At 38.8% G+C, this 27,316-nt stretch overlaps 1 protein-coding gene across 1 annotated transcript in view; it reads left to right on the top strand.

Annotated features, from left to right (window-relative positions):
* The window catches only part of ADGRV1 (adhesion G protein-coupled receptor V1), a 552,816-nt gene that overhangs the window by 155,009 nt on the left and 370,491 nt on the right, over positions 1-27,316 (top strand). Inside the window, exons 51-59 of the mRNA XM_027970511.2 lie at positions 7,288-7,510; positions 7,835-8,039; positions 11,395-11,541; positions 14,092-14,347; positions 15,843-16,045; positions 17,486-17,662; positions 18,023-18,202; positions 20,130-20,309; positions 23,610-23,774. Of these exons, the coding sequence (XP_027826312.2) occupies positions 7,288-7,510; positions 7,835-8,039; positions 11,395-11,541; positions 14,092-14,347; positions 15,843-16,045; positions 17,486-17,662; positions 18,023-18,202; positions 20,130-20,309; positions 23,610-23,774 (1,736 nt within the window). The remainder of the gene's footprint in view (positions 1-7,287; positions 7,511-7,834; positions 8,040-11,394; positions 11,542-14,091; positions 14,348-15,842; positions 16,046-17,485; positions 17,663-18,022; positions 18,203-20,129; positions 20,310-23,609; positions 23,775-27,316) is intronic.

Below are 27,316 nucleotides of genomic sequence, written 5' to 3' on the forward strand. Positions count from 1 at the left end.
CTAAGTTGCTTCAGTCATGTCCGACTCTGTGCGACCCCATAGACGGCAGCCCGCCAGGCTCCCCCGTCCCTGGGATTCTGCAGGCAAGAACACTGGAGTGGGTTGATATGGATGTAAAATTAAGATCTCTTCAATAATATTTCCAGAATTCTTAGAATTTCAAAAGGAATGGACCCTGTGCTTGAGAAGAATCAGAATGACTAAAATAGTTCAGTTGGTCATTTGTGACCCCACGGACTGCAGCACGCCAGGCTTCCCTGTCCATCACCAACTCTTGGAGCTTGTTCAAACTCATATCCATAGAGTCGGTGATGCCATCCAACCATCTCATCCTCTGTCATCTGCTTCTGCTCCCGCCTTCAATCTTTCCCAGCATTAGGGTATTTCTAATGAGTCAGTTCTTCGCATCAGGTGGCCAAAGTATTGGAATTTCAGCTTCAGCATCAGTCCTTCCAGTGAATATTCAGGACTGATTTCCTTTAGGATGGACTGGGTGGATCTCCTTGCAGTCCAAGGGACTCTCAAGAGTCTTCTCCAACACCACAGTTCAAAAGCATCAATTTTAAGGGGAAAATTATTAGTGAAGGATAAATAAAGATAATGTATTTCTTTTGTCTAGAGAAAATGCAGAGTAACATTCCACGAACTTTTTTAAATATGAAAATATTGATAAGTGAGATAGCAAATATCGACATTTAAGAGTTTGTTTAAAGTCAGAAAATGATTATGAGAATTCTGCTTTCCTCCTTCACTCTCCAAACTTTTTCCTTCAGTCAAAATCCTTTCTGGGTCCTCTGTACCTTAAATCCACATCAGAAATAAAAGCAGTCTTATAATCTCAGTGGTTTCTCCAAGTCTGTTAGTGAGAACCCAGGGGGTTAATGCTATCTGGAGGCTGTAGGATTATTTTCAGAGTTGCTAAGAAAGCACTTGAGCTGAGGGGCGCCTAGTGGCCATGAGGTGAAGAAGCCCAGGACAGTTGACCTCGTGAGGTTGGAGGCTGCCTCCCAGAGCAGGTGTGAACAGCTCAGAAGGCGAGTGCAGGAGACAGTGTGTCTCCTGTGAGGTGCCCCGTGGAACTTAGAGGCCAACCGCGAGCGACTCAGCAGGCGAGTCTGAATAAATCTGGGTCCCACTTGCAAACTGAGACACAGCGATTCAGTATGAATTAAATAGCATCATTTGTTAAATAGCCATATGTAAGTCAGTGTTTAAAGTTGTGAAGAATCCCTCACCTTCAAAGGCTTAATGTCTGAGTGGAGAAGCAAGAAAAGTATGAAGAGAAATATTCGACATAGAGTACCGATACTGGTTGCTGTGTGAATGATATGGCATTGGAGTGGTTAAAAGGTCCAAGAGGGGAGCTTGAGCTGTGCCTGGGTGCACTGGTAGGAAATACTGTGGGCAGGGGCAGAGTTGGGAGTGAAAGAGAGAGGCAGAAGTGTCTGTGACGTTGAGGGCACAGTGAAGAGGCTGGAGTGCAGAGGACGGAGGCTTGGACTCAGAATCGGTGGTGGTAGGGTTGAGGACAGGCAGGCTAGAGCCTGTGCAAGAAGGTCTGGAATGTCAGGCCCCGGGGGTTGAACTGTGCCCAGGGGTAGTCCAGCCGTTCCTGAATGTTTTGTTCTTAGAAACTTCTCACCCTCTTAAAAATTTTGAGGACCCTGAAGAGCTTTGGTTTGTGTGGATTATATTTATTGATATATTATATTAGAAATTAAAATTGAGAAATGTAGAAGATACTAATTCATTTAAAAGTGAAAAGTGAAAGTCTTTCAGTTGTGTCTGACTCTGCGACCCCATGGACTGACCGTCGTACTGTCTGTGGAATTCTCCAGGCCAGAATACCAGAGTGGGTAGCTGTTCCCTTCTCCATATTCATTGAAAAATGACAGCAATAAACTCATTACCTGTCAACATAAATAGTATACCTTTTAATTTTAAAAACAAAACCTTTATAAGAGTGGCACTGGCTTTTTTTTTTGGTAGATCTCTTTCCTGTCTGGTTTAATAGCTGGATTCTCATGTCTGCATCTGTAATTTAGCCTTTTGCAATAATATCAGTCATCTGGCCTATGGGAGATCCCACTGGGCCCTCACAAGAGAACGTGAGTGAAGTAGACAGACAGCATCTTGGTATTACTAGGGAAGCTGTTTTGCCGTCATAGAACCTCTTAGAGGGTCTCAAGGACTGTTAGGGGTCCCTGGACTCACTCTGAATGTTACTGAGGTGGAGAAATCCTCACACGCGTTTCAAAGGCAGATGACGACCCGAGGTGTGTTTTACGACTCCCAGCTGTCTTCGCTCTGTAGGACATATTGTGCTGTGCGCAGCCGCCCAGGCCAGGGGAACGGAGAATCCTTAGTGGGTGGTTTAGAGGTGAGGGACTGAATCAGGAGGACATCAGTAGGAGGACCTGTTGACCTATGGGGGTCGTTGAATTCAGGAGTTAAAAATTGACAGAGAAAATGCTGTTGAGAAGAGGAGAGAATCTTGCACAAATGCAGGAGTCTATTTGTGGGCTTTCCTCCTGGGGCCCGGCCGCTGCTTTCTCGGGAAGCTGATAGAACCTTTAGGCATGGCCACCTTCAGCCACCGCAGCCACTGCCCAGGACTCGGGGCCTGTGTGCCTCACTTCCGTGGTGGACGCTTGCCTGGTGGCACTGAGCTTCCGTGGGTGCTGCTCCCCGCTCCTCGGCCCGCGTCCTCGCAGGTGCCCACGCTGTGTGCTCCCCTCGCTCTGGACTCTTCTGTCAGTCTCCTGCCTCCGCACCAGTCCTATGTCTGCTGCCAGCCCCCTGTCTGTCTCTGCTCTGCTCACGCTTTTCTTAAATACCTTCCCTTTACACTGTCAGCCTCTGACAGCCTGTCGGTCTAGGAAGCTATTCTGTGACAGCCACCTCTGACTTTCTTCTTACTCACTCAACAATCGACTAACTGAATAAATTCCGTATCTTCCATCATGTATTTGTTTAGTTTTTGTCTGCTTGTCCTTTAAGTTTGTGCCTTTATCTTTTTTTTTTTTTTTTTTACTTTTCTTAGACCTCAAGATTTCAAGTGGACTAACTCCATCTACTTGAGCTACTTATTATGATTCAAAATAGTTGCCTAATGAATGTGTTTAAGGATGAAGAGTGCTGCCTGAATGGGCCTTTAATTGAAGTTATAGAATTCCCTTTAAAGACTTAAAAAAATAGAATAGGCACACTTTCTAAAAGAACTTGTGAAAAATTCTGCCAGAGGCTTGTTAAGGGACCATTGTGAGGTCTCTCTATTTCTTTTGTTTCTGTGACTTGAGGATGCAGAATATGAAAAGATTATAGGTAATTATTTAGAATGGCTTATTATAGATCTCCTGAAAGCTGAAATTATGCATTAAATAATATACAAGGACTTTCTTATTTTGAATGTGTCAAATGTTTTATTAAAAGTATTAGATTGGAGCCATGACTCGGAGGATTACATATTTATTCTGGTTAATGACTTGACAGAGATTAGTGACTGAATTCTTTAAATGAAAGAGGAAGAATGAGTATAACAAAGACTGCCAAGACATATAAACCTGACTTCCCCTTCTCCCTGTTTTCCTTCATTATTTAATAGATATTTCTTAGTGCCAATTATGTGCCCAGCACAGTGGTAAACCCCGAGAAGACAGGGATAAGCAAAATCAGGTATAATTCTTGCCCTGAAGAAGTTTTAACATCTAATAGGGAAGAAGGGCCATTATATATAATCACACAAGTTAAGTTTTTGGCTACAAACAGATAATCGCCATTAAAAAAATAACTTGCATAATACGAAGATGAATGACCTCTTCTAAGGGATGCCCAGGATGCTTTCTTAAGGAAGAAACATTTACTTGTGAACTAAAGGGCTTCCCTGGTGGCTCAGAGGGTAAAGCATCTTCCTGTGATGCGGAAGACCCAGGTTCGATCCCTGGGTCAGGAAGATCCCCTGGAGAAGGAAATGGCAACCCACTCCAGTATTCTTGCCTGGAGAATCCCATGGACAGAGGAGCCTGATGGGCTATAGTCCATGGGGTCGCAAAGAGTTGGACATGATTGAGCAACTGACTACACTTACTTACTTATAGGATGAGTAGGGGTTGATGAGACAAAGATTTGAGCATAAGGCAAGCTCTAGACCAAAGGAGCAGTGTGGGTAAAATGGTCAGTGTCTGGGAAAGGACCAGGAAGACGGCAGTGTGGCAGTGAGGGGAGAGTGGTCCAGGGTGTAACTGAGGATGAAATCAGATAGGCCATAGGGACTTAAAGGGTTATTGTTTCTATCCGGTAAGTATTAGGGTGCCTTTCTGAGAATGCGGTGAGATGAAAAAGAGAAGGGTGCAGAGAGAAAGAGGAAGACAGACAATGAGGCAGAGATTGTGTGTGAGAGTGAATGAGTGTTTGTGTGTGTGTTTTCAAAATAGAGTGTGGATTGCCAGTGGGAGAAAGCTTAGAGGCTGGTAAGAGATGTCAGTAGACAAGCTGGGGGCTCTCATCACATTTCAGGCTAAAGATGTTGAATGTTGGAGCTTGGAAAGCGGTAGGTGATCCAGGTCAAAGTCAGAGAAGTAGATTAATTCAGAAGCTGTCTCACAAGTTGTAGGAGCTGACGGTTGAGTAGATACGGGGGTAGGTAAGGTCGTGAACACCAAGAATGAGCCCTTAGTTCATTTGCTCAGTTATGTCCGACCCTTTGCGACCCCATTGGCTGTAGCACGCCAGGCTTTCCCTTCCATCACCAACTCCCAGAGCTTGCTCAAACTCATGTCCATCGAGTTGGTGATGCTATCCAACCATCTCATCCTGCCTTCAATCTTTCCCAGCATCAGGGTCTTTTATAATGTGTCAGTTCTTCGCATCAGGTGGCCAAAGTATTGGAGTTTCAGTTTCAGCATCAGTCCTTCCAGTGAATATTCAGGAGTGATTTCCTTTAGGATTGACTGGTTTGATCTCCTTGCAGTCCAAGGGACTCTCTAGAGTCTTCTCAACACCATGGTTTAAAAGCATCAATTCTTTGGCGCTCAGCTTTCTTTATAGTCCAACTCTCACATCCATACATGACTACTGGAAAAATCACAGCTTTGATTCTACGAACCTTTGCCAGTAAAGTAATGTCTCTGCTTTTCAATATGCTGTCTAGTTTGGTCATAGCTTTTCTTCCAAGGAGCAAGCGTCTTTTAATTTTGTGGCTGCAGTCACCATCTGCAGTGATTTTAGAGCCCAAGAAAATAAAGTCTGTCCCTGTTTCCATTGTTTGCCCATGTGTTTGCCATGAAGTGATGGGACTGGATGCCATGATCTTAGTTTTCTGAATGTTGAGTTTTAAGCTTTTCCACTCTTCTCTTTCACTTTCATTAAGAGACCCTTTAGTTCCTGTTGCCTTTAGTCATGGAACTTCTCTTTTTCCACATGCACTTTTTAAATAATTTCATCTAATTGCCTTCCTTTAGGATATTTTTTCTTTCTTATGGAAGAGAATTCTGTAATCAGTACTAGTTAAAATTCTGTTCCCTGGAGTAGGTAGAGATTTAGGAATTTTTTTTCCTTTATAAATTCTCTGTCCAATATCATAATCTTGAACAAATATGCATGTCTATTTTCTGAGAAAGTACTCCCTGCATACATATATGTAGATTTGAGCCTGTATGTTTCCTGCTCTGAATGTCTGATTATCTATTTGCTGCCTTGTCATTCTAATGAGATTGCAAGGATTTGAATAGGGTATATCTCTAAGGGTTAAGCTACATAATCAGTGATATTCAGAACACTTCAGTTTATGATTCTGGTTAGACTATAAAATCAGTTAAACTTGAGAGATGTTGTGATTCATCTGAGGAGTTTGCTCTTTACTGACTGTGTACCATTTTACAAAGCTCTTTACTGACTGTGTACCATTTTACAAAGCTTTATGAAAAATATTTGATGAGTTTAAAATGCAAGTTTATTAATAACCTTTCTTGATCTTTACTATGTAACATTTGCTAAACTGAAATAGTGAAAGAAAGGGAAGTCGCTCAGTCGTGTCAACTCTGCGACCCCGTGGGCTGTGACCTACCAGGCTCCTCCATCCATGGGATTCTCCAGGCAAGAATACTGGAGTGAGTTCCCATTTCCTTCTCCAGGGGATCTTCCTGACCCAGGGATTGAACCTGGGTCTCCCGCCTTACAGGCAGACCCTTAACCTCTGAGCCACCAGGGAAGCTTAATTTAATTACCATAGATAAACATGATCAATAGTTCTTGATATTTAATAATGAGGATATGGGGTTTTCTGTTTTAACCTATTGGCTACAACTGTAGAAAGACCCATGCTTTTGGTTCTGTGCGCTATTTTAATGCATAGTCGATCTCAAATGATATCTTCTTATTCCAGTGTGTTTTTCCAAGTATTGGCATTTGTGCGTGTTTCTGACTTTTCGTCCCAGTTTTAAGTCTGAAGATTGCTAAATGGTATATACAGTGTAGTGAGCCCCCTTCTGCTCCTAACTTTTGTAGATATAATTATATGCCATTGCTTTGAACTATTAAGAGCATGCTTTCCTACCAGCATTTCAAAAAGCATTGGCAGAATATACTGAATATATTGGCCTATATTGAATACAGAATATAATCAAAGATCATAAAGTTGCTAATATCCTTAGGACACCTTTAAGAATTTATCAGATGAAAATAAAATGATTACCCCTGTCTCTAGTTATTATTGACAAACAGAAAACAAAAGTAAACATCCAAAGGAGGGGAATAATTAAATATATTTTAATATTAGTAGTCTAGTATCTGTATATAAAATTATAAATCTGGATTGCTATATTATAAATATAGCATTAAGCTGTTTAAGTTTTCTCACATTTAGACTATTTATAATTTGTCAATTGTAAATTCATATGGATTCAGTGGAAAGGAAAATACAAAAATGAAACATTCAGTGGTATAATTACCGATCTTGTTCACTTTAGAAAGGATCTTTCAGTGCTATTCAATAAATACATATTACGGTGAATGCAAGAGTTTAAAATCCATTTGGATTTTATTAGCTTTTGATTTTTTAAACAAATTAAGTGGGTTGTGGGTACATTGTCAGACTGACTCGGTTGTTTCACAGTATTTTTAAATTATTGTTTATATCCAGTTGTTTCAGAAATTGTACCATATTTAGTTACTTCAGCAATCTAAATGTAGCTTTGGTAGGTGGGAGAATTTTGTTGCTATACCAGTGTTGGGAGCCTGTGAGTTGACATTCATTTTTCATTCTGGTTCCCTTTTCTTTCCTTCCTACAGTCCACTTACTTCTTCTTGGCCAAGCTGTGTCTGCGCTTTACTGCTGGAATTCAGAGCTGAATCACTTCTCTCTTATTCTTGAAGCACCATCTGCTTCTGATGCAGCCTTTGTTACAGTGAAGTCCCTTAATTCAAGCAAAAATTTAATTGCTCTTGCAGGAGCCACCCACTCACATATATATGAGCTAGCCTACGTCTCAAGCCAGTCTGACTTTATTCCTAGGTAGGTCCAACATTTTATGTTGACTGTCTTTATCTCACCATGATTTTATATGGCACTCATTTTTAAGTTTTTATGTAGTGATGGAAAAATACACAAAATAATACAAGCTATTTATAAACCAGAAGTTTACTTATTATCCATATTTCTAATATCTATTCTTCTAGTTAATTAGTATTAACTATGTTTTGGATTACAATTTTACTAATGAAATGTGATTTCTGCACACTTTTAGTAGTAATCAAGGTTCTGAGAATTTTATGATTACCATTTATATGCTTTTAATTTGTTGCAGTGGACTTATTTTATATGTACTTCTTATGCTAGTTCAGGTGAATTGATATTTGAGCCTGGAGACAAAGAAGTTATAATAGCGGTAAATGTCCTCGATGATACAGTTCCGGAGGAAGACGAATCCTTCAGAGTTCAGCTTAAAAATCCCAAAGGAGGAGCAGAGATTGGTATTAATGGTTACGTACAAATAACTATTCTGTCTAATGATGATGCCTATGGAGTTGTTGGATTTGCTCAGGTAAAGATCCCACACTTAGAAGGCAAATGGTTTTTTCACGGTATTACTTCTTAGCTGCTATCAGCACTCAGTGATTCATATTTTGAGTGTCTTAAGCCCCTCTTTTTCTCCCTTTCCCTCTTCACCACCTACTCTGCATTATAAGGTGAACTCTACTGATGATTGAAATGTATAGACTTGCACGATGGACCCTGAGTCACCTTGACTCGACCTTGTTTTGCTACTGATCTTCTTTATAAGGTTGAATTTGAAACGGTACTAGCTGGCCTTAGTGCAGGAGTTCGGCTCTGCTGTTAGCCTTGTTCCCAGAGGGTAAAGGTGAAGCAGATCCCAAGTGCCCTATACACTGTGTCTTGTCACACTCATCGCCTGCAAATATATTACTGTCCATTTATGCCTTTGTTGCTTCCTTATGAGAGAAGGAGAGAGAAATGTTTATAATTCAATGTGTGTTGTACATATGGACATGCTCTTTCCGAGGAAAGCTGCTAAGTCGCTTCAGTCATGTCCGACTCTGTGCGACCCCTTAGATGGCAGCCCACCAGGCTCCCGTGTCCCTGGGATTCTCCAGGCAAGAACACTGGAGTGGGTTGCCATGTCCTTCTCCAAAACATGAAAGTGAAAAGTGAAAGTGAAGTCGCTCAGTCGTGCCGGACTCTTAGCAACCCCATGGGCTGCAACCTACCAGGCTTCTCCATCCATGGGATTTTGCAGGCAAGAGTACTGGAGTGGGGTGCCATTGCCTTCTCCATAGCATGGCATATAGGGATCACTCTGTTACCCTGCCTGTCCATTTCTGAAGCCAAAGGCAGGTCAGCTTCCTCTGAGGCAGCTCTGCCCAACAGAATTGTAATATTAGCCCCTGGGTAACTCTGAGTTTTCTAGAAGCCCCATTAGAAAAGTAAAAAGAAACAGGTGAAATCGGTTTTCATGTTTTATTTAACCCAATATATTTGAAATACTGTTGTTTCAACATGTTGTCAACATAAAATTACTTAGGAAATATTTGACATCCTTTTTTCATATTTTGTCTTCAAATCCAGTGGGCATTTTTATTCTTAAAGAAAGGTGCCATTTCATGTGGCGAGTGGCTGCTTTGTAGGACAGAGTAACCCTAAGACATGGGCTGTGGGAGGGTTAGAAAGAAAGAAGATGCCCTCCTTCCCCACCAGGTGTTCGCACTGTTCGGCTTGTTCCCTCTCTTTATTTCCTCTCTGCTGAAATGCCATCTTACCGGAAAGGCCTTTTATGATTGAAAAATACGACTCCCACCAGCAGTCTATTGCTTTTTATTTCACCTTAATCTACTTTCCGGCACTTAGAACAGCCTAGTTTGTCTGTTTTTTTTTTTTTTTTGCTAATATTTAAGAGCATGAGGGACTCCCCAAGTGGCGCTAGAGGTCAAGAACCTGCATGCCAATGCAGGAGGCATAAGAGACACGGGTTCGATCCCTGGGCCGGGAAGATCCCCTGGAGGAGGGCATGGCAACCCACTCCAGTATTCTTGCCTGGAGAATCCCACGGATGGAGGAGCCTGCTAGGCTACGGTCCATGGGGTCGCAGAGTTGGACATGACTGAAGCCGTTTAGCAGGCATACCTGCAAGAGCATGAGAGAGCACATACCACTTTCTCTGCAGCTTTCCCTGAACCAGAGAAGTGCCTGCACACAGTCGGTGCTTCCTGTGAACCTGTCATTATGCGGGAGAGGAAACAGAAGACTCCTGTGGGCTTCTCAGGGTCTTATACAAGTTTGGAGGATGGAGCTGTAGCTCCTGGGGCAGGAACCCACATGCTCTGCCGCTCAGCTTCATCCTCTCCCCCCAAGTCATGCTGCAGCTGGGGAGTCTATTGTGTTCCTCAACTGCCTAAGCATAGACCTCTGTTTGTGAAACTTATTTCATAATTTTTTCAGAGCTATCAAATCACTGTGGTATGATCCTTGCCAACAGACAGAATCCTAGGTTTCTTCAGTCCACTCAGTCAAGTTCCTCAGTACAGGCCTCTTGTGTCTGGACAACCTCATTCCAAGATGGGACTTAAGAAGATGTTGACAATTTCTTGAATATTTTCTGGCTATATTAAATCCTCATTTTACCAATCCTTGTTAATAGACGGCGTAAAACCAGAGAGAGGCTTCTCTTTTGAAACGGCATTTTCTTTCTTTATTTTTTTTAAAAAAGCATTGTCTTTTGTGAAGAAATTATACGCATATTTCAAAATCAAAGCACTTTCTGTAGGAATGTTTGATTGCCTTGAGCAGGATTTTATTACTGTGTAACATCTGTAACAGTGTGTTGAGATGCTGTGTAAAATATTGCCATAGGGTTGGATATCTTCTCAAATTAGCATTCTAACTAGAAGCTTTCATAAGCTTAAATGAAATTTCTTAATTTCATTTGAGAAATTAATGGGGTAGTGTTTTTTTCAGATTTAGTAAAGAAACAAGAAAAACCTTACTAGGAAGATTTTTAAAAGTCTTTGTATTCTGTCTGTATTGCCCATGGAGGAAGCAGGGTTATTATAAGAAGAGATTTTTTGGAGTATTAATTTTGAGGAAAAGTTTGTTAAATGGCCGCAATAGAAGTTGCAGGCCTTGGGCAGAGAAAGTTCCAGTCAGAGAGATGCAGAAATCAGTTTGGAACAAAGGAAAGAGGCTCAGAAGTATAGGTGAGCTGAGGAGTAAGGGGTTCTAACAGGAGGGAGAGGGATCGTTCTGGCAGGAAAAACAGTTGTAAAGAGCATGGGCTAAGAATGAAACATCGTCCGCGGGAATGTCACAGCCTGTAGAAATGTTTCAGAGGATATGAATGTAAGGATAGGAGACATTTGTCAATGATCAGAAAGGAGCTCCTGGGTTCTCATGATGTCATTACGTTTGGACAGGACCTTGCAGACCACGTAGACCAAACACTTATTACAATCAGGAAGCAAAGACCTGGAAGGATTGCCAGAGTTTAATGTAGGGGAGGAAGAAGGCTTCTCTGTTCTGCTGACTTCCCTATGACATTGCTGTTCTACAAGCCGCTTACATGCTGTGTATACTGTTTATAAAAATGAGCATGCTTTCTGAGTATAAAAATGATATATGTGTTTTGAAGAAAATTTGAAAAATATAGAGCTGGGGAAAAAAGCTATAAAATTAACATTTTCATTAACTTAGTCTTTTACTTATTCAAACTCACATGTTTTAAAGTACAGTCATGGTCATTCTACATTACCATTTTTAAAATTATTGTTTTTTTTACTTAATATATTGCTTAGTACTGTGAATTTTGCAAATGCATGCTATCATGAAATAAAAGTCTGCTTAGATAATTTCAAATAGCTCTCTGTGACTTCCTGTGTATTTTCCAGAATTCATTATATAAGCAAGTGGAAGAAATGGAGCAAGATAGCCTACTAACCTTGAATGTGGAACGCTTAAAAGGAACATATGGTCGTATAACCGTAGCGTGGGAAGCTGATGGAAGTATTAGTGATATATTTCCTACCTCAGGAGTGGTATGTAATTTAAAACATTACAGGAAAGTCACTTTTAAATTGTGGTTACTCTTGATACATGGGACCAAACCCTGCCCTGTGGGTGAAGTATTTGAATTTGACCATGTCACCACTGGATTCCTCCTAATCATCATAGAGAGGGCTACACATTAAGGTTAGTTTTATTGTAGTGATTCTTCCTTTTTGCCCCCATAATATCAAAACTATCCTTAAAAACACTATCCCTTTTGAAGTTCAGTCCACTCGTCAGCCAGATTATGGGTGTTTTACACTGTCAGAAAGATAAAACCAATGCATCTGGGGCTGGAAATGTGGTTTTGAGATGTGGGTAGAATAGAAGCTATAAATAGAGAACAAGTGTGTGTGAAATAGCCAGGTGTATGGAAAAATAGACCGGAGTTGTGTGGTCAGTAGTTGTTGAGTTTCCTATTTTCCAGCTTGAGGGAGGGGATGTGATACTGCAGCCCTGATTTAACGATCCTTGGTCTCAGATCACCTTCTGTTTGGGGGCATACGTGTGTGTTCAGTTGCATCTAACTACCTGCAACCACCTGGACCGTAGCTCGCGCGGCTTCTCTGTCCATGGGACTTCCCAAGCAATAATACTGGAGTGGGTTTCCATTCCCTTCTCCAGGGGATCTTCCCAACCCAGTGATCAAACCTGTGTCTCCTGCATCTCCTACATTAGCAGGTGAATTCTTGACCGCCGAGCCACCTGGGAAGCCCTTTGGGGGATAACCTTGGGTACAATAGTGTGCTGCAGCTGAGGACAGTTCCCATGAGAAATACAGAAGCTGCGGGATATTATTCCCAATAGCTGCGGGATAGGTACATAAGTCATAGGAAGGGGTCTGGGTGAGTATCACGTTATGTACTGTTGGAGGGTAGTAGACATTCATGACACAAGTTTGAGGATGGACTCAGAATGGGCCAAAGAAGTAGGCAGCTCACAAAGAGAGGGTTCAAGGGGCTTTTGGTTCCTCATTGGAGGATGGCTTGTTTCCTTGACTTGTCTTGGGTTTCATAGATTACTCATGTGTATTTTGCCCAAGTGTTTCTCTGAAGAGTGCTTTTAAAAGACCTCTCATGGAATTTTCTCTAAACAGGGTAGGTGTTTATTCTGGTTCATCATTTCTAGATTTCTGTATCATTGGAAAGATGATTGGAGCAAAGTGTCTTAAGAATATTATGGCAAGTTTTATTGCAGTGAATATGTATTCAAACTACCAAAAACTTAAAGTTGTATTTCTCAGGTTCTGAATTATATTTCCCCAATTAGTATTTCTCATATAAGCATAATTAAGATGATTTCTAATTTAAATGCCTAAAAGAGTGTCTTTAAGTGTAGACTGTAGTTTGGATGAGAAGTATTTTATCCAAAGGAGAGTGAATTCTGTAAAGGGTCAGATAGTAAATACTTTAGACATTAGGGTCTGTATGGTCTTTTCTCCAGCTGTTAGCTTTGCCTTTGTAGCAGAACAGCAGCAATAGACAATATGTGATCAAATGAGCTTTTCTGTTTGCCAGTAAAACTTGATTTCTAAAAAATGGATTTGACCAAAGGGCAGTAGTTTTCTTACTCCTGATTTTATTAATAAAGCTATTGAGTTTATATCCTGAAGTGCTGAAGAGCCTTCTCTAGGTTGAGAGATGAGTGCCAGCAAAATAGGCTTGTAATGCTCGTTTAAATAGTTGTAAATAGTTGTAAATAGTTTGTATCCCTATTAATAAGTAAGTGTTAATCACTCAGTCTTGTCTGACTCTTTGGGACCCTGTGGACTTTAGCCCGCCAGGCTCCTCTGTCCATAGAATTTCCCTGGCAAGAATACTGGACTGGGATGCTATTTCCTTCTCCAGGGAAACTTATCGACTCAGGGACTGAACCTGAGTCTCCTGCCCTGCAGGTGGATTCTTTACTATCTGAGCCACCAGGGAAGTCCTGTGTCCCTATTACAAGAGAATAAAGTCTGAGGTGGGGAACAAAGAGAAATGACATTCAAGAAACAGACAGAAGCCCTATCAGAAAGGACTTCAGGTGCCTTTTAGCAAATTCAGTTTTGAATCTTCAAATAATGGAGACACAGGAGAGAGCTTCTTTGATTTGTATCTCTGTCTTTCTACGTCTATTTTGACTGAATCATTGTTAAATAATACATTCAGAGTTTAAGCAAGGGAAGTAGCATTCCTAGCAAAAATTTTGTAGAGGAAGATATTTAATGTTTATAGATTTTATATATGGTACCTAGGATTTTATACCTAAATTTTCATAGAGAGAGAGTATGAAATCAGTGTTTCATTAAGAATGTAGGTTCCAGGACAGGACAGTTTGGCTACATGATTTATTAGCTTAAGTTTTAGTAGTGGTTTACTTTTTCTTTTTCCTAAAAATCTTCTCTTTCTCATGTGAAAGGCATTTGATTGATTTGTAGGATCACATGTTGTTGCTTATTTAAGATATGGTCAGTATTAAAAGATAATCTAACCTTTGATATTCTTCCTGCACAGTGATAACTAAAATATAAATAAAATCCTCTTTCTTTAAAATTTTAGATTTCATTTTCTGAAGGCCAGGCACTGTCTACAATTACTCTGACTGTTCTTGCTGACGATCTACCAGAATTGTCAGAGATTGTCATTGTAACACTCATCCGTATTATCACAGAAGGGGTTGAGGACCCATCAAAAGGTGCTACTATTGATCAGAAAAGAAACCAGTCTGTGATAACCACTCTGCCCAATGACTCACCTTATGGCTTGGTTGGCTGGCATGCTGAGTCCCTCTTCATTAAAGTAGCAGAGCCTAAAGGTAAATCTTGTTAGATATTTTCAGGTTCTCATAAGTTTTATTGACTAGTTTAATATTTACTGGGGATATAAATTTCCCTTTGTGTGATATTTTTCAGTTCGACAGGTCATAATCCTTTTTACTTTTTATTTGTCTTTATTAAATTGTCTGGTCATGTCATCAGTCAGTGATATGGCTGTATGAAATGCTTTTACTTTTGAGATATTACTGTCATAATTGAAATATTAATGTTTTAGTAAATCGCTGTAGTAGAAATGTTTGGTTTTTATTTTACTTTCTCTTTTTCATTTTTTATCTGTCTGTTCTCTTTTCTTGCTCAGTTTCTCCTGTATAGATTTTCAGTAGTTAACAGAAAACAATCAACAGTACAGGGAAGTTCATGTGGTACTTGAGATGTTAATTATTAAACCCAAAGCAATAATTAGAATAATATTTTTCTGTGAAGTATGAGTCATCAGTTTCTATTTCCCTGTTTCCTTTGAGTTTCATGTTGACATCTTTGCCTGACTATTTGTATAAATTGTAGAATAAACAGATTTTTATAGATAAAGGTCATTTGACTTATTTAAATAAAAGGTTAAATATAATATGCATGTATTGGGTTGGTCAGAATGTTTGTTTGGGTTTTTTCATAAGACAGTACAGAAGAATCTGAATGAATCTTTTGGCCATCTCAGTATTAATATGCTATCTGAAGGTTCTAAAATTTTCAAGTAGAAACAGACATCTTTAAAGGACCTTTCATTTAAATAGCTGATGGAGACAAATGACATGTAATTATTCACATAGGTCTTTATATGTCTGTATATATGGGAACAGAAATAGTAGCCTTAAAATAAAATGATCTGTTCACTTATCCATTCAGCAACCATAGCACCTAGTAAGTACCAGAAATCATGCTACATGTTTTGGAAGAAAAGACATGGTATTCAGTCATTAGAAACTCAGAGACTGGTAGGGAAGATTGACATGCTTTTTTTTTTTTTTTCATTTTTAGCAAATTAGATTTTAAAAATCTAAGAAGTGAAATAGGTGCTGTGAGATACTTTGAGCTCTGTGATAGCCACCTTTAAGAACAAACTTGCTCATTTAATAATGAGTCATTAAATGACTGTGTGTGTTTAATTTTTCATTTTTGAAGACTCTTCTTAGCATTTGTCATTAGCCCCTCTGCTCATCCTCCAGGTATGCACTTTCTTAGTATTTTCAGCAATTTCTGTTAATGGGCATGCCATGTGCAGCATAGGAGAGTGAGAGAGAGCCAGAAGTGAGGGTTTAAAACTGGGAATTAATACCAGCAGTCTATGGTGATTTTAGCACAACTCTGGTGACTGGTTGGGAAAAGCACGAAATATTCCTTGGGAGTATACATTGCCTTTGTTTGTCTTCCTTTACCTGTCCAGAAGATAGAGTCAGAACACTCCACCCTAAGTGCTTAGAATAGCATCAACAGCTATTAGAAAGTTTACTTACTTGAGGCACGTCTGTCTCATAGAGAACGCCACCGCTCTTCAGTTACAAATCGTTCGAGATAAAGGATTACTTGGAGACATAGCCATTCAGTTGGTAGCTAAACCCAATTTCTTACTGCACATCAATAATCGAGCCACTGAGAATGAAGATTATGTGCTACAAGAAACAATGATAATAATGAAAGAAAACATAAAAGAAACTTACGTCAACGTTGCCATTTTGCCGGTGAGTCTAGGCTTCAATGGGTATGATATGATAATAAAGGAAAATGAAGATAAAAGATAAACATGTGATGCTCTTAAAGGTAAAATCTTTAAAAAGTATACTTGTAAAATATTAGATGTAAGTACTCTAATGCTCCCACTCACCCTAATATTTAATATGTGTGCTAAGTCACTCAGTCATGTCTGGGTCTTTGCAACACTATAGTCCACCAGGCTCCTCTGTCTGTGGAATTTTCCAGGCAGAAATACTGGAGCTGGTTGTTATTTCCTTCTCCAGGGGATCTTCCCAACTTAGGGATTGAAGCTATGTCTCCAGCATCTCCTGTTTTGCAGGCAGGTGGATTCTTTACCACTGAGCCACCAGGGAAGCCCCTAATATTTAATAATAAATGAATATTTTATAATTTAAAGGTAAAAATAACAAGTGTATTCATTTTTTATATTTATTTTTGAACTGGAATATTGTTGGAATGGACTTTGAAGCATTGAATTTGGATTGATTATATGTCTGGTTAGATCCTCTCTTCTGTTGGTTTGTTAGTTGTTTTCAACTAATGACTGAATGAATAAAATGCCCAAGTTCATCTGGCTATTTTGATTATTGGTTTCATATGATCACTTGAATTAAGATTAGTCTTCAGATGGATTAGATCATTCTCTTTCTCTCCTTTGTCTAAGGAGAATGTGTATACACTTCATATATACATCTGTAATGAAGCAAAGGAAACTGAAATTGGTTAATAGTGTTATCACCAACATATAATTAAATATTATCTTTATATATTGTGTACTATATAATATTAATTGTAATCATATTGTTGAGTGAATATAATATTGTATGATATAGTGTTATTAATAGTGGTATTCATGGTATTAGATAATAGTGACTTCTGGAGAGGACATTCTGGAAAGACATGAGGGATAGAACAGAGATTTCCTTTCATTTTCACTAGGTATTCTATCTTTTGAAATTTTTTATTGCCTATTGAAAAATAAGATAACAATTTTTAAATAGTTAATTAAAATATAAGATTATAATTAGATTTTTTAAAGTGTAGAACTTTCGATTTTAAGATGTATGAAGCATTTACCACCTTCTCCTAAACTGAGGGAATGTCATATATATAGAACATATTCAATAGGATGTGGTCAAAATTGTAGGATAGATTTTTTTTTTAATTTATTTTACTTGCTGATGAGTATATGGCTTCCATTGGGTAACATCACCCATATGCTTGAATATCCCTTGAGATTCTGAGATTGTCAATAGGAATGTATTAAAACATAAAAAAGGAATATTTTTGTGTGTGTGTGGTAGAGCAGCCTACTCCTGTGGATGTCATTTTTTACTGAAAAATATTGCATTTCTAATGCAAATTGAATGCATTTTAAAAAATAAAACCCCATCTCTCTCTCTTCTCCCTTGGTTCTTGGCACCTAGGATGATGTTCCTGAGCTGGAGGAAGGGTTTATTGTCAGCATCACGGAGGTGCGCCTGGTGAACTCTGACTTCTCTGCAGGACAGCCCAGTGTGCGAAGGCCGGGGCTGGAAATAGCTGAGATAATGATTGAAGAAAATGATGATCCCAGAGGAATTTTTAAGTTCCACATTACCAGAGTGAGATGAACTTTAACATATTTATAGTAATACAAAAGCTTGTACCTGCTGATTGGGCCAGTGTCCTATATTTTCTGAAAAATAATTGACTTTTATTGTAGATATTAATAAATATCTCAAAGTTTTTCTTATAGACTAATTCTTAAGCTCTCTTTGAGCTAGACCAAGGGATTAAGCAAGTTTATTTACAGTACATTTAAATGTAAGAGTTCTGAAGACTGAATATGCATGCTTATATCCAGCTATTAATTTGAAGAGTAAAGTAGAAGAACTAGTAGTAGAGATAATAAATTTAGATAGTGATGAATTGTAAGAGTTACTTTTGTCTTGCATTTTAACTTACATATTCTTTACTTAAAGGATGTTGCAGTTATTACTGCCTATGAGGTGCCTCCACCCATGAATGTTCTTCAAGTTCCTGTAGTTCGGCTGGCTGGAAGCTTTGGGGAAGTAAAGGTTTATTGGAAAGCAACAGTGGATAGTGCTGGCCTGGAAGACTTTAAGCCGTCTCATGGGATTCTTGAATTTGCAGATCGACAAGTATGCTAGTCACAGATATATTAGCGTTTTTTGATTGTACTTCAGACATTTTATAGGCATCTACCAAATGCACGTGCAGTGGTGATGGCTAAATGTATAATATTCTAAATTCCCATGTCAGGCTAACAGAGATATTGTTAGTTAATGTATAATTAATTAATGGACATGGAGAGAGGATATAAATAAGCAAGAATCTCACCCTTTCTGAGGTTTCCCACCTTGTATTCTATTTGAAATAAAGTTATAAAAGGATAATCATTGGCTTAGAGGTACCTAAGAATGTATAAAATATTGCCTGATGAACCAGACTATTCCCATGAATTTTAGGTTTTTTATTATGTTTATTAATGTTTATAAATATAAATATTTATTTAGGATTTGCACCAAAAGTGTATACATTTATTACTAAAGATTTATTTATTATGTACATTTATTGTTATCCAACAACTTTTTTTTTTTTAACAATTAAAAAATACTAAAGTGATAGGACAGGAGCACAGTAGTTAAAACTGGAAAAAACCAGTATTCTAGATTTGGGTCAACCAATGCTAAAAATTATAAAATATTCCTTAAGATTTGTAAGCTTGTGAACTGGGCATTTTGCAATATATAAGCATAAGATGTTTTCGTAAATTTTTAAATCAGTAAGTGGAAAAAGCATGTGAACAATCATGAAAACGTTAGTAACTTCAAAGAGCAGTATCGATTTACGTGCAGTCCGATTTTGCCTACACACATATGCGTCGTGTACATCAACTTACTAGTTGCCCTTGGGGGATAGTAAGTATTGCTAAAAGATAAGCATGCAGATCTAGAGTTTCCTACACATAAAGGTCTGCTGTTCATATTTGAAATCATGAGATTTTAGCAATTTTGGACTATAAAACATTTTCCACTAAGAGGAAGGGAAATGTAGATTTTACATTAAAAGTAGAAACAAATGGACTTTTGTTGAGGTGGCTTTCTAGCTTTTTTTACCAGTAGCTTATTCTTTTCGAAAAGTTAAAGTCCCATCACTTAGCATCCTTCGGATCATCATTGTTCTTAAATTTAATGTCCTGTAGGGCAAGTATTCTGTGTTCCACAGCATTGACGAGGCACAGGCATTTTGATCAGCTTGTATTTTAGCATTTGATTTTGTTCAAGTCTCAGTTTTCTTGAGTATGACATCCAGGTTTTTCATTTTCTCTGTCATTATATTAAAGGTGGTTTTAGGTAGGAGAACCATTTCTTGATAAATGTCTATGTCATTTCCCTCTGGGATACAAAAAAGGATTTTAAATATGGACATAAAGCTGGAGTATTTTTGTGACCAATAGTTATATTACAAGCTGGATCAAATTATAAGTTATAAAATCTTTTAACATAGAGCCAGACAGATGAATAAACCCCTAATCACAAACTTCTAATAATAGAATTTGGATTTTCTCCTTCTTGTCTTTTTCCCTATATTACAAGAACAATAATTTGAAACCAAAGGGATTTACTTTAGTTGCAGAAGATAATAATAATTTATGAGGTACAGTTTTATATCAGGTCATATTAATACTAAATATACTAAAATTTATGTTTGTGCAATGGCTATTTCAACCTGCATAACATTTAAAATAGGTTTTGTTCAAGAATAAAACTTCATTGTTTTTTTGAATCTGTAGCTCTATTTTATTATGTATATAATTTCCTTTATTTTGGAAACAGTGAACTGAAACCTTTTGACTTTGAAATACTATAAATATATGACTTTAAATTAATATTATGAACACAACAGGTAAAAATGCCTGCTTTTTTCTTTGGTACTGTGTTTCTAAATTGCAACTAAAAGTGTTTGCCATCAAAAATTAGTATCACATTCTACCTTTCCTGCCTCTCCCCCTCCTTCTTCTTTCTCTCCCTCCCTCTTTCCTTTCTTCCTTCTTTTCTTTTATAGGTTATGGCAGTGATAGAAATCACCATAATTGATGATGATGAATTTGAGCTCATGGAGATATTCAATATTTCCTTAATCAAGGTGGCTGGAGGTGGCAGACTTGGCGATGATGTTGTGGTAACTGTTGTTATTCCACAAAATGACTCTCCATTTGGAGTATTTGGATTTGAAGAAAAGACTGTAAGTGAAATATATCAGGGGGTGCGGGGTGCTTTCCTCTAGGCTCATTTTTCATTTCATTTATAGTAGAAAGGTAATTTTCTTTTTTTCTAGATTTCACTACTCTTTACTTAAAGCTTCTTTTCTCAAGGCTCTTTTGAGTTGACTGTTGAATTAGGGGCCAGTCCTCTAACCTAGGCAGTTTCATAGTAATGAAAGCTCTTAGTATTAAGCAGTTAAAAAGGAAAGCACATTTCCATTATTGGGTGTGACAGACCACGAGGTACTTTTGTCTAGATATTCTGTTCTCTACCTGCTCTGCTACCAGACTGCCATCCTTGTTACAAGGAAAGATTCTGTTACATTCTGACCCCAGGATGGTTTGGATGCAGAGAGATTTATATTCCTCACCTCTTGGGTCTTCTATCTTGATTTATATTGAACAAAACAGTACAATCACCCCTGACTGATGTGTTTCCTTGTATTTCTTCTCTCTCCCCTCTTACTTCCCCTTAACTGCCTGCTTTCAAGGCCTACAAGAGTGAGCCCAATTATTATTGGTTCAGCCCCTGAGAGAGAAAAGCTTTGACTAGTACTAAATTATCTCTACACCTTAAATATAAAATAAAGTGTATCATAATTATTGACATAATGATTACATCATAATTACTATGACTTTATCTTTCAAAGGAAGTTTCGAGATGAAACAGCCATGTGAATCTTTAGATAATTTTTATGTACAACAACTTTTCTGGCTCCTATGTCACCATTCCCTTTATTTTGTCACTTATAGATAATCAGTAATTCACCTTAGATCATTTTCAATAATAGCAAATAGTTCTAATGCTTATTATCTTTACTGTTCTTTGGCTGCAAGGCTAGAACTACAGCTTGCACCACAATTTAGATAGACACTAATAACTGCCTAATTATTTGATCATTGAAATTTCAACTTCATAAGAAAATGGAAACTATAAAAGAACAAAGTACTTCTGTTGCTGTAGTCTCATGACACTCTTCCTTGAGAAAGGAATGAGTGGAAGTAAGTGTTTTGTAAAGGGTGGAAGATTCACACGAGAGTATCCGTGAGTGTTTTGCAGGCAGCCCAAGAAGTCTGGGAAATACAAAAGGTATAAAGAAAAGAATAGCCATAATATTACTGCTCTAAGGTAGATATCATTAGTATTGATTATATTTCCATCCAGGCCTTCTTTGCATATATGCAGAGTAGTGGTATATATGAATATGCAATTTATTTTTATAAAATGTATGCAGTGTGCTAAAAATATATTCTCTATTAGCTTCCGAGGTTAGATTATAAATGTTCAGGGTTTAAGTAGTCCAGCCTCCAGTTGATGAAGCCTTATAATAATGTTTTTACTTTTCACTTTGTCACACTTTTGGACTTAGCTGTTGGGGAGTGTATTTACGAGTTTCTCTCACTTTTTGAGAAAATGAAAAGTTCCACTATTATAAAAAATGTCTTATTTATTCATTTTATTTTAGCAGCAGTTGTAAAGTTTACCGCAAAACCTTAGTGTACCTTTGATCTGGGAACTAGTGTCTTACTATAATAGCCTCAGATTTCCAACTTGTCTTATCATCTAAAAGTAGGATCTAACATGACCAAACTCTTGTTGTGAGGAGTGAGTTATATGTAAAGCATATATAATTGGGCTTTACCCTCAATAGGTGTCAATTGCTATTTTACTTGTTGATAATAATAGCAGTAGCTTGTTGCTCACCCTTTGTGGCTCCTTTCCTTATATCTTATCTTTTTTTTCAGCCAGACGCTCTTGATAACATGGAATTTATATTTTAATGTGTATCTATAAGATACAGTATTTTGTGCACATAGTGAATATTCTGGTAGCATTATTTGGTGATACTGATTAGATTCAGAACTAAAAAACCCTGAGACACGATTATTGGTATTAATCTGTCAAAATTAATAAGCTGCTCCCGGGACAATGTGCTAAACACACCAAAGCCCTGGATAAAGCAGAGACTGATGGACATACACTTGTGAAGCTGAAACTAGAATGTTACTATTTATAGAAACAAAGAGGACTTATACATGCAGTTTGCTAATAATGGATTTTTTTTCTTACTCAACTCTTATTTGATATTTTTGGTCTCTGAGGACTGGTATGAACAACAGTCAGTGTGGAATCAAATTATCAGAACCAAATCCCAGATTCCTTTTCTCCAAATATATGTATATCTTTGGCTCTCAGATTTCTTAGTTTTTGTGAGGTTTAAATAAGGTAAGGTGAAAATGTTAGTTGCTCAGTCGTGTCTGACTCTTTGCAACCCCATGGACTGTAGCCCCCCAGGCTCCTCTGTCCATGGAATCCTCCAAGGAAGAATACTGGAGTGGGTAGCCATTCCCTTCTCCAGGGGCTCCTCCGAATCCAGGGATTGAACCTGGGTCTCCTGCAGGCAGATTCTTTACTGTCTGAGCCACTGGGGAGGCCCATAGTATGTGTAAGAAGGTTCCTCCATCCATGGGATTCTCCAGGCAATAGTACTGGAGTGGGTTGCCATGCCCTTCTCCAGGGGATCTTCCTGATGCAAGGATCAAACCTGGGTCTCACATTGTAGGTGGACGCTTTACTGTCTGAACCTTAGTGTACCCCATTGGGGACGTCCCAATAAACATCATTTGGCTCCAAATCTATACTCTTGGCACCAATGCAAAATGTCATAAAAAAACCAAAACCAAATAGGTGTCTTTCTTGAGAATTGAAGGTGTTGTGCCATATTTTTGTATTTACATAGCAAATGCATGGAATAGGCTCAGCTTGGACTTTGCTTCACAGAGTCAATATATATAATTCATATTAGGTCTGTATTATGTGGGGAGTGTTACTGCCATAAAAAGAATCCCCAAATCTCAGTTCCTTAATAGTTTATTTCTTCTTTATGCCAAAGTCCTACGTTGCTCTTCCGAGTTGGGATCTTATGAATACCTCTTCTCCTACTGGCATCTCAGGCACTAGACTCTCCATCTGTGACTCTGCCTCCTCTAGTCACCCAGCAAACGGAGACAGAGGGGATATGGAGATTGTGTGGGAAACTGATGGCCAGACTATGATTAGCAGGCTCTGCCTATATTTTTTGGGCCAGATATTCAGTAACAGTCTCCACCTAATTGCAAAAGAGGTTAGGAAATGCCAAGTAGCTGAGTGTCTAGGATAAAAAGAGAATGGGATTTGGTGACGCTTTTTTTTTTTTTTTTTTCTGCCACGTGATTGTATTATAACATGCCAAGAATAAAACTCTAGATTCGGAAATTGCGGTTGATTTTCTCTTTTCCAGGTAATGGTAGATGAATCCCTTTTGTCTGATGACCCTGATTCATACGTGGCATTGACAGTTGTCCGGTCCCCAGGAGGTAAAGGAGCTGTCCGACTTCAGTGGACCATAGATGAGATGGCTAAGGATGACCTCAGTCCTTTAAGTGGGACGCTTCATTTTGATGAGGTATAGTCGTTGTCAGGATGCCTGCAGTTTTTCTTTAATTTGTCTTTGATGTTCTTTTCCATAGTATTGCTTATAAATTCAGTTGATATTAACAGTATTCACTATGTATGGAATTTTTTGAAATCATATGCACCGTGGGAAAATTACACACATACACACCCCTAAATGTCTGAAATGAAATTTAGTTTTGACACTGCCTATATCCAACCATTAAAACTACTCTGCTGTCCACATTGCCTCCCCTGATTGAGGGCAAAACCAGTCAAGCAAGCCGGACATCCAGCTGTCATCCCCATCTCCATCTGTCCTGTAACTCTTGCATATATTTGACAACCAAGATTGGTCAGTTTTCCCTTTTAAATACCCTTTCTATCCTCCTACACTGTCATGGTTGTGACAGTCGATGCCTCCATCATCTCTCCTTGGGTAATCTTTTAACTGATGGTCCCACTCCAGATCTTTTTTCTGTCCATTAGCTGTGCCTCTGATTTACTTTTTTCATTCAGTTGGTCAGTCGTGTCCAACTCTGTGTGACCCCATGGACAGCAGCACGCCAGCTTTCCCTGTCTTTCTTGCTCAAACTCATGTCTCTTGAGTCGGTGATGCCATCCAACTTCTCGTGCTTTCTCCTCCTGCCTTTCTGAAGGGAAGATCTTGTTTTGCCATCTCCTGCTTAAAATGATCCATGATGTCTTCTTACCCGTAGAACTTTCGGCTCTAAAGCATGGAACACAGAGCCTCTCGGAAGGAATCCTGGCTGTACCTCCCTCCCAGTTAATCTGAGCACAGGGTTTCAGTGAATCCATTCTAACTAGAGCCAACTAGTAGTTATCAGCCAGACTCTGAGGTCTTTTGTCCTGGAAGGAGGGATGGCAAAGTGAAAGAGAATTGACAGGCTGATTCTTAAACCTTTATGGAGATGTAAAAGACCAAGAATAGCAAGAAGCTCACAAAGAAGGATGGAGGCTGGCCTTCCCCAACTAAATTTAAGATAGTATGTATCAAAGGTAAATGCGATAGTATGATTGGCTTTTGGGTAGACAAGAAGACTAAAGAAACTGGGGCGTCTGGATTTATCAGTCTTTCATGGTTTTTACTTTCCCGTTCACATAAATCGTTCCTAAATTCATAACAATGAAAACAAAAGGGAATTAGTTAAAAACCAGAAAAACTGTAGAATTGGTGGATACATTTTTTAAAAAGCAACAAAAAGTAGTCTCACAGGATAAGACCAAGTAAGAACTGTTAAAAGAGAAAGCATAAAATTTTAAGAGATTATTTTGTATGCTGCTGCTGCTGCTAAGTCACTGCAGTCGTGTCTGACTCTGTGCGACCCCATAGACGGCAGCCCACCAGGCTCCGCCGTCCCTGAGATTCTCCAGGCAAGAACACTGGAGTGGGTTGCCATTTCCTTCTCCAATGCGTGAAAGTGAAGTCACTCAGTCATGTCTGACTTTTACTGACCCCATAGACTGCAGCCTACCAGGCTCCTCTGTCCATGGGATTTTCTAGGTAAGAGTACTGGAGTGGGGTGCCATTGCCTTCTCTGTTACTTTGTATAGATCTAGACAAATAAATGTAAACGCGTATATGAAATTGATTCTAATAAATATATAGTAGATGTAGAAAGTCTAAGCAGGTGAATTTCTGTAAACGAAATAAAAAATAAGAGAGTAGAAGGTCCCCGAGGTGGTTTTCTAAAAGAAAACTGACCATACATTTAAAGATAAGATAATTCCAATGAAACATAGTCTATTTTTTTCTTTTAGCCTAGTGGCCTTTTATGAGAGCTTTCAACACCAAGCAACACAGAAGTAAATACTTTTTTTTTCTTTCAATTTTCTAATTGGTGATTGGGCTTCCCTGGTGGCTCAGCTAGTAAAGAATCCATCTGCAGTGTGGGAGACCTGGGTTTGATCCCTGGGTTGGGAAGGGAGAAGGGAGTGGCTACCCACTCCAGTATTCTGGCCTGGAGAATTCCATGGACTGTATAGTCCATGGAGTCACTGATGCCCTCTGGCAATCCATCTGCCACTTGGGACGTTCTGCTGCCTTTTTTGAAGTATTGGTTTCTCTAATGGAATTGGATGTCAGATGTCACAGATGTTTCAACCACTCACGTCTTAGATTCTGATGTGTGATGGCCCAGGAGACCTCTCAGTTACATGCCCTAGCCCTCTGTAAAATCCTCACTTGGCATGAGAAGAATTTAGAGATTACTTTGAAATTTCTTTGGAGATTTCACATAGTAATAATGAGCAGGCAGTTTTCAGTTACCGGATTCTAATCACTAGATCTGCTTCCCAGATGATTAGAAAGGTTGTCTGATGTTAGCAGGATATTCATGCCAAAGTGGCAAATTGTCTGATCTTTCCCCCAGGGAATAAGGCCATCCTTGTTCAGAGTACTGAACACCAGGAGGGATAAGCTTGTGGGTGACCCTGGATTTGACTCCCTCCATCTTGTTCTTTGCTTCTCAACCTGGTGCGTTTCATTTACTTCTGCATAACAGCTTTGTTGTTCTTGGATATTCAGCTGTGACATACCTATATCTCCACTTTAACAAATGGCTGTGTAGCTAGGCACACAGTTCAGCTAGTTGACAGTGTGTGCAAAGTAGAGGGGTGAGGGTGGTTTACTGTATTCCAGGAAGTTTAGATTTAGATTTTAGTTTAGTTTTTCCATAAGTGCACTCCTGTCTGGGGCAGGAACTATGCATTTTCCTAGCAGCTCTTATAGTATAGACACTATAAAATAGAAAAAAAAGAACTCTGAAGAGCAGCTAGAGTGAAGCGATTAAAATAATACTTTTAATACATAAAAATCTCAAAGAAAAGATGATTGCCGAACTAAGATTCTTACTGTTTAGTCTCTAAGTCATGTCCGAATCTTTTGCCACCCCTTGGACGGTATCTGCCCCCAGGCTCCTCTGTCCATGGGATTTTCCACTCAAGAATACTGGAGTGGATTGTCATTCCCTTCTCCAGGGGATCTTTACAACCCAGGGATCGAACCTGCAGCTCCTGCACTGGCAGGCGACTTCTTTACCACTGAGCCACCAGGGAAGCCTACAATACTGAGATAAGAAGAAATAAACAGCAGAATTCAAACTGTGGAAAATCATTCAGTGATGCATGGGAAAAACTGGACTTTTTTCAGTCAGCATCGGAGGAGACCTTAAAGATAAAAATGATTTCTGTCATGGTTACATCGCAAAGTATTAAGCTTGTTGTCTTCTGTGTATTTGCTTTTCCTTGTTCTTTCTTTTCCAGTCTGTACTGAAAACTTACCATATGTTCCAAGAAATTACTGAGCTAAGTGTTAAGACCAGAGAGGGAAGGAATAATATGAGGTCTCTTGAGATCAACACCTGGGGAAGGAATAGGAAGGAAGCAGGAGTGGGTAGACAGCAAGTAGCAAAAAGGGGTCGTAGGTAGATAACCCTTATAAGTATTAAACCTCTCACTGTGATTTATTTACATCATGCTGTGGCCATTTAACTCAAGTGATTCAACTCTCAGTGGGTGAACATTTTCAGTAAA

This window comes from Ovis aries, chromosome 5 (assembly GCF_016772045.2).
Source record: "Ovis aries strain OAR_USU_Benz2616 breed Rambouillet chromosome 5, ARS-UI_Ramb_v3.0, whole genome shotgun sequence".
NCBI classification, from domain to species: domain Eukaryota; kingdom Metazoa; phylum Chordata; class Mammalia; order Artiodactyla; family Bovidae; genus Ovis; species Ovis aries.